The following is a 7,814-nucleotide window of genomic DNA, read 5'->3' on the forward strand; positions in this document are numbered from 1 at the left end:
AAGTGGTGCTGGCTCCTACCCTGGGGGTGTTTAAGACAAGGCTTGACAATCACCTTGCTGGGGTCGTTTGACCCCAGTACTCTTTCCTGCCATGGCAGGGGTCAGACTTGATGATCTGCTCAGGTCCCTTCCGACCCTACTAACTATGAAAGTATGCAAGTTGCCTGGTCTTCCCGCTTCCCCAAAACTCACATTAGGCAACAAGGCCATGCCTCTCTTAAAGCACAGACTTCTGTGTTCATCCGAGCGCACTCCATTGTGATGAAGAATGCAGTTTGCATGCTTCCTGATTAATGGCGTATTGTGGGCCTGCATGTGTAAATTATTTATGACGTGGAAATCCAGAATAATTAGCTGTCATCCCTCAGTAGAGTAAATGAATTGTAGTGTTCATCATTCAGGAGACAGTCCATTTCTTACTCTTGGCTATGATCTGATTTTTTGGCGTGCATTAATTCTGAGTGGGTTGGGGTTTTTTTTTCCTCTCCTACCTTAGTCATTCTTTCTCTTCCCACCTCCCCTCCCCTGCCCTCTTGTGAAGCTGTCTGGTGTGTCTTCCCCATAATACAGAGCCGTCACAGCTCTGCCAGTCTCGGGTCTCCCACCTCCAGGTCTTCTGTTCTCGCTCTCCTCCTTCCACCCGTCCTCCAAATGCAACGGTCCCACCACTTATATTTTACTTTGTCCTCTGATCATGTTTGATCTGTCTAAACGTTCCTGTCCTAGAGAGCCGCTCTGCTGCTGGCATGCCGTTAGATGCATGTTAATTGCCTCAGGCTTGAAAGCATATATTTGCTCCCGTGAAAGCTGCTGCCTGATACTCGAGGGTTAATGCTCCCTTGAGAGGCAGTATCGAGCACATTGTATATCAGTGGTTTTCCCTGCTGGTGAGAGAATTAGGTATTGACAGTTTAATAATGAGATCCCATTGCTATTGACTTGCTCTCAGTGCTGTGTTCCTGCTGCATACTTTGCTGCGGTGCTTATCTGGCTTTTGAACATGGTTTACAGAGTGATAAAGGCGTAGCTTATTAAATACCAAAAACCATAGTCAGGGAACACTAAGGGACCGACTTAATCTAACAAAAGCCAGGAAATTCAGAGTAAAAGCTCAGAGCCAAATTCACCCTTGATATAGATAGACGGCCTTTGATTGAGCGACGCTAGAGGTGAATTGGGCTCATTGTGTCCACATGCAGGAGTTTTGCTGATGTGGGGACTTGGCGAGGGGGTGTAGGAGAGAGCAAGGTTTCAGCTCTTCCTTTCTCAGGTCGTGGGGGGGAGAGGAAGGTATTCTTCATGGATAAAGATGGTCTTTTACTGGTCTTGCAGCTCCTTGCACGGTGTTGGCCCTGAGGCATGACAGTATTACAAGTCATATTGAAATGGGAGGCTCTTTGGAGTGATTTGGGAAGAGGTTTGCAGTGCAGCATTCTTTGGTTTTCAATAATCGGAGGAAATAGTTGTCTTATACCGGGAGGCAGGGAGTTGGGACAGTGGAGCCCTGTCTGAGGCTTTACCACTGAGTCAAGGTGCGATGTTCGGCAAGCTGTCCCATTTCTCTACCACTGCGTTGCAGTGGATGTGATATTGTGGCCCTACTGTACAAGTTGGACTGGGAGGTCCCAGGACCTGAGAAGCAAGGTCCTAAGATCCTGCAGAGGATCAAAATAACCTCAATTTAACGAGGATTGAGAAGGGGGAAGAAACCCTGAGACCAATGGTAGAAGCTGCAGGGGAAGGTTCTCGCTTACAGTGAAAACATGAGATCCTGGTGTGCAGATGAGTAGAAGGAAAGGGGAGTGGGGCTAAGAGCGAGATAATTCAGTGGTCTTTAGGAGAGAGTAACCTGAAAACAGAGATGACTGCCTTGTCCCAGCCTCTGCACATTTAGCTTTTGGAAATGATTTCCATCTGTCGATAATAAAAGTTTTATGTAACTGTGTAGGGGGTCACATGCATGCAAACGTGATCTCCCCAGGATTTTATTCATCTGAGAAGTTTCAAACAGCTGCCACTTATTTTAACGAACGACTTTCTAGAGATGGGTTGCTTTTCCAGAGTTATGTGCCGTCCTAGCTCCCAAATGGGAAATCCCATCTTTATTAAGTTACCTCGGTCGGAGGCCCAGGCAGGGTGAAATTCTGTGGTCCACCTGTGCCGGTTTTTCTAGAGGTAAAAACTTACAAACCCAAGCTAAGTGGATTCCCAATGAGCCTGGTTCCCCTTGAAAATTCAGTGGCAGTTCAGTGCTGAAGTGCTTCAGGCAGCTTTGAGGATTTCAGCTGATAAGGTTGATCATCAGTCTGCGTGGAAGTGGGAATCTGGAAGAAAGGGGAGACTGCCACTGGCATGTCAGGCTCGCTCCCAGCACTGTGGGACCAGGGCACACTTGATGCTTAAAGCAGCAATATTTTTTGCCTTGAAAATTTTTCTTCCAGCCACTTGTCTGCCAAGTTTCGGCTGCATACGGATTAAAATGGATGCATGTTACAGATCTCTGGAGAACAGGTGTATAATGGAAGGAGAAGCTTTCTCATAATACTCATAGAGGAATGTTGATAATGTTGCCCACTAGTGAATATGGTCTCAAATTGAATTTGGGAGGACTCTGCTGTCCAACACATGTATGCTGGATTGAATTATTGATAGATGCTGGTAAGACTAAAATGTCGTCATCTTGTTGCTGTTCACCTGGACAGTAGTTCTGTGTCTGCTCTAGCTTCTTGGCTTGGATTCAGAGAAAGGGCAGGTAGTTCAGTAAGCAAGTTGAAAAGGATGTGGCTACCCCTGTGTGTGTGGGCACCCCCTCTTCTGGTTGAGGCCCTTGGGCTCTGCTATATAAATGAGAACAATACAAGGGTAGCTGGATGTCGACGATGCTGAGTAATATCTCTCTGTTGCATTATGTCAACTTGTGTTTCTCTGCAGAAATGCATATACTGTCGGAAGCGGATGAAGAAGGTGTCGGGTGCTTGCATTCAGTGCTCCTATGAGCATTGTTCCACTTCCTTTCACGTGACCTGCGCCCATGCTGCAGGGGTACCCATGGAGCCAGATGATTGGCCCTACGTTGTGTCCATCACTTGCTTCAAACACAAAGCAGCCAACCACAACGTGAGTGTCTTCTGTTTAAAAGCCGCTCCTCTACATCTTTTGATATGACTCACGATCCCTGATCGGTGGCTTTCTTCTGTTCCGTAGATCCAGTTTCGGAGGGAGATATCATTGGGTCAGACAGTGATCACAAAGAACCGGAACGGACTTTACTACAGGTGTAAAGTGATTGGCATGACAACACAGACCTTCTACGAGGTCAACTTTGATGATGGCTCCTACAGTGACAATGTGTATCCAGAAAGCATTACAGTAAGAAGCTCTCTAGACTCCTCTATAATTGCACCACATCCTGTAAAATGCAGTGATACATTCTTGGTACATCATAGGAAAGAACAATAAAGAAAACTGTAATGCATTTTTTATAGGAGATGTAAAAAATAGTGCTAGTTGCATACCCAATATATATGATATTCATATATCTCCTTCAGAATTATGGTTTTATTGATTACCACCTGGATTCCTTTCTTCTACTCATTTTCCAAGACTTGTCGTCAGCATGTGCTGATTGATGACTTTGCACAATGCAGTCCGTTTGTTCTGTCATGTCAGCGATTTGCATATTTTAATCTGAACCATCTCTCTCTTTGTCTGCCCTTTTTGTCAGGGGGAAGCAGATGGCCTGCATGCAGATTTGGTTTCTCACAGTAAACAGGTCATAGGAAATGTATTGAGTAGCTGGGACTAGGAGTTTAGGTGCCATCCACAGTTTTGCCACTGATTCACCATGCAATACTAGCCAAGTCATTCACCCTCCCTTTTCCGGCAGAATTGTGTGATTGGTGCAAGCACGTGTCCATTGTCTTTCTAACTTTTCTTTTCTGTGTTGTCTTCAGAGCAGAGACTGCATCCAAAAGGGCCCCCCTCCAGAGGGTGAGGTGGTTCAGCTACAGTGGACTGATGGAATTGTCTGTAAGGCCAAGTTCATCGCAGCCCAGATCAGTCAGATATATCAGGTAAATAGGGAGGAGTTCAAACACCTCCCATCCCCGTCTACCTCCCATGCTGGCTGGTCCTTCTGTGTACTGGAGAATTTATACCTCGTAGGTACAAAAGGCTTATTGTGTTTCTGAAGATGCAGTGTGGCTTTTTGGGGATTTACATTCCCTTGGGTCTTACAGGATCTGTAATGCTAATGTATAGAGCAGGATGAAGGATTTTGTTCCAGAACATGGACGCACATATGCACAAACACAGCCTCCTTGTGTCCAGATTTGTGTCACTCGTGTCTGCCCTTAACAGTAGTATAACTAAGGTTGGGGGCCTGGGGCAGTAGAGGCAACTGCTCTGGGCACCAACTTGTGGGGGAGAGCACATGAAAAAATGTGACTGCTACTGGCAGGTCGCCTGTTCCCAATTACAGCAGCACCTGGAAGTTGTCACTTGTGCTTTGTCCCAGGCACCTGGCTGTGTCCCTACATTGCTGGCCCTTCGAGATGTACAGTGAGCTCTTTGGGCGCCTGTACACAAGCAGCGAGCCTGCTCTGATGCACTGTAATTACAGTGCATCGAAGCAGGCTTAGTTAATCGAGTCAGCTGGAGCGTGGTAATTACTGCTCTCAGCATCATGTACATCAGCATCCCCATGCTTAAAAATGGTGGTGGGGGTGCTTTAACTAAAGCTTGTCAAACAAGCTTTAGTAAGCCCCTGTGCTGCCGTTTTTAAGTGCAGGGATGCTGATACATGAGATGCTTTGGGCGCTTTAATTAAAGCAGCTCTGTGAGCTACTCTAATGACAGCACCGCCATCCCTTCTAACTCCTTCCTGGAGTACTTACATAAAGCTCTTACATTTTCAGCTTTTCTCTCAGATGGAAATGTTTGTGCAGGTGGTTCATCGCCATGCAGTGACTGATATCCATAATGAGGGAACGGTTAGTAACCATCAAATGATTTGTTAGTGTCCACAGAGGATTTTTTAGCACAAAGTAACATTCCTTCTAAAGGTAGAGAGTTCTACTAAAACTAAAATAAATCATTGATTTCAAGAGGCCCTGGTCTCTGGAAACTGCTTTGATTAGAAATCGAACCCTTCCTCTGTCCCTTTTGCAAATAGTTTCTGACAGAGGGTTCACCAGTGCCAAGGAGCTTGTAATGGAAGAAAGTCCCTAACAGAGAGGACTTTCTGAAGGGTGAGACCACTAGTATCCACTGGGGGAATATATAATTGGGAACTGAGTGGCTCAGGATTGTTAATGGGATTATATAAGGCATCAGTTCACTTCTGACCCAGGTCAAAAGTGATATGATACCACCAGCATCTGGTAGCTGTCTGATGGCCCATGTTAAATTAACTTGTGACCTGCAGCTCCTAGTGGACGGGTAGTTACATAATTAAAACCCTCTTGGGAGTTTAAGTGGAGGTCAGGATAGGAAGGACTTGGAGGGCTCCTATACACATGCAGGGAGGCTGCTCCAATGCTCATTCCATAAGCTTTAGTGAAAGCACCCCCGCCAGTCTTTTTCATTGTGGGGACATTGATACACGATGCTCTGGGCGCTTTAATTAGCACAGCTCTCTGAGCCGTGCTAATTAAAGCGGCCCTGCCTCCCGGAGCACATCTGTAAATGCCCGGAGAGACTACTCTTGCCCTGGAAATTCTCTTCAGTCACGGAAGGTAAATGGGCAGAGCAGCTTGTGGGAACATTTTCTCTGCTGTCTTCTCTCTTACCTGTTCTCTAGTGATAACTGGATGCCTTTAAGTCTCCAGTTTTGTCATCCACGTTGTCTCCCGCCCTTTCTGGTAGAGACCGGAATCAGCTAGTTTTGTCATTTAAAAGGCTGTGTGCTGGGCCAGCTCCTTTGTTTGGGGCCCTGTTCCCCATATGAGGGTTTTGTTGGTAGAATACTAGTAATTACCAGCGAAGGAGGAATGGACTGCGATACATGCACGGCGCTGGTATTTCAGCAGTAGAGAGTCTACAAAACGCAGCATGTTCATTTGACTACCTCTAGGCTAAGGGGTCTGCAAAAGCTTTAGAAATCCCAAGGATTTGGGGAAGGTATCAGGTGTTCCCTGTACGCTTCCATTTAAATTAACACCTGTTGCAGTATAAAAAGAACCGTTGTGTGATACACGTTGGTGCCTCTGAGCTACTGTAAAAAGGGCAGGGAAAACCATTCTTTGCTTTTTGTTCAAAGGAAGGATCTACCATACACTAAACTCCACTCACTCTAGGAACAAAATGCCCAAGGCCTTGACTTGCGAGCAGAAGAGCATAGTAATCCGGCTTTGCACAATAATGATCTCCTTGATATGATGAATCTTAACTGCTGCAAGGGGAACATAATCTGATTTAACCTGCATTTTAAATAAATTTAACTTTTGTATCACTCCATGGAAGATCTATTTTTCGTCTGTGATTTCTGATTAAATCAGAATGTAGGGATTTGACATTGATTGTGTAGAATAACATTGAAGGCTAAACGGTTGAAAATAAGCAATGCCATTGCCAGCACTAAATGAGAGAAAAACGTGCTTTTTGCATCTCCTGTAGTTACCTGCAAGCAGGGAGAAATAGCTTTGAAAAGTCATTTCAGACTAGTTTCCTGTTTCATACTATCCTTCGCTTAATTGTGCCTTATTTTTTGTCCACTTTAGAATTGGATTAAACTAAACCCTCCCAATGCACTTCTAACATGGAATAAGTGTATCCACACATTGAGGTAGTGCGGGATAGCTTTTGTGGCTTAAATTCACCTTCCTTTCCCCCCGCCCTCCTCGCCCCATCTTATTTTGCAGTGGCTTCACTGTACAGCCAGCCACTAAGTCCAGGCTTTGCACGTTAGATTTAGAGGTTGAGTTTGTAAGTGCTGACCCCAAAATTTATCTTTAAACTTCCTCTGGGTGTTCATGGAGTGGAAGATTAAAGTCTGCTTATAACTCACTCCTTTGCATATAACTGTTACAGCTGACGCATGGTTCTTGATTCGAGAAGCTCAGTGGTTATTGCATATCTGACAAGTCACAACATCGGTGCACAGTGTGGGGCCACGGATAGGGGAGTTCAGAACATGGTTTCTTTCTGTTCACTGAGTTTTTCCAATTTAACCCAGCCTGTACCTTTCTCTTAAATGGTGCTGCATGTGGTTCTACATTATTTAGGAGGGTAGAGTCTGGAGTAAAGGAAGCAAGAGGCTTTGAACACTTTATCATGTAAAACTTTACATGCTCATTCTGATGAATAAACATCCCTTGTTGCATAATTCATGATATAATCAGTGCTCAGAGAGGTTTGGGGTGAGGAGTTGATGCCATTTGGTAATACCTGACTGATTTGTTATTGCTTGTTAAAACAGAAATGTATTTTGGTGGCTGGCATTGTTTCATTTTGGCTTGTGTAAAACTTGCCTCATCTCAGGAGGAGAACGGGCTCTAATGAGACTATCTCAGGGGCATTACAGGACAGCTAAGTATGTGGTTCCTTTAATAGTTCCCAATAATATTACAATGTCCATTGGAGAGTTTTGAAGAAAGGGTGAGAAAATTCAGAGCTTGGGAGGTATTCAGAGATGTTGGGAGATATAGTCAATGGTGAAGCCAGTCAGGTGGTGATGGCTTTTCTTCTCTCCGCAGGTGGAGTTTGAAGATGGTTCCCAGCTGATGGTAAAGCGTGGTGATATTTACACCTTGGAGGAAGAGCTTCCTAAGAGAGTAAAATCCCGCTTGGTAAGTATTGAAGCAGCAAAATAAAAT

General features: G+C 45.0%; 1 protein-coding gene across 5 annotated transcripts in view; it reads left to right on the top strand.

The window, feature by feature from the left end:
• KDM4B (lysine demethylase 4B) overlaps positions 1-7,814 on the top strand; it is a 129,338-nt gene that overhangs the window by 117,441 nt on the left and 4,083 nt on the right. For all 5 annotated transcript variants that reach the window (XM_019550539.1, XM_019550540.1, XM_019550541.1 and 2 more), the window contains 4 exons: positions 2,932-3,117; positions 3,205-3,369; positions 3,954-4,073; positions 7,695-7,787. In XM_019550539.1, the coding sequence (XP_019406084.1) occupies positions 2,932-3,117; positions 3,205-3,369; positions 3,954-4,073; positions 7,695-7,787 (564 nt within the window). The remainder of the gene's footprint in view (positions 1-2,931; positions 3,118-3,204; positions 3,370-3,953; positions 4,074-7,694; positions 7,788-7,814) is intronic.

The sequence above is a fragment of the Crocodylus porosus genome, unplaced genomic scaffold (genome assembly GCF_001723895.1).
Source record: "Crocodylus porosus isolate Cpor-Errol unplaced genomic scaffold, CroPor_comp1, whole genome shotgun sequence".
NCBI lineage: Eukaryota > Metazoa > Chordata > Crocodylia > Crocodylidae > Crocodylus > Crocodylus porosus.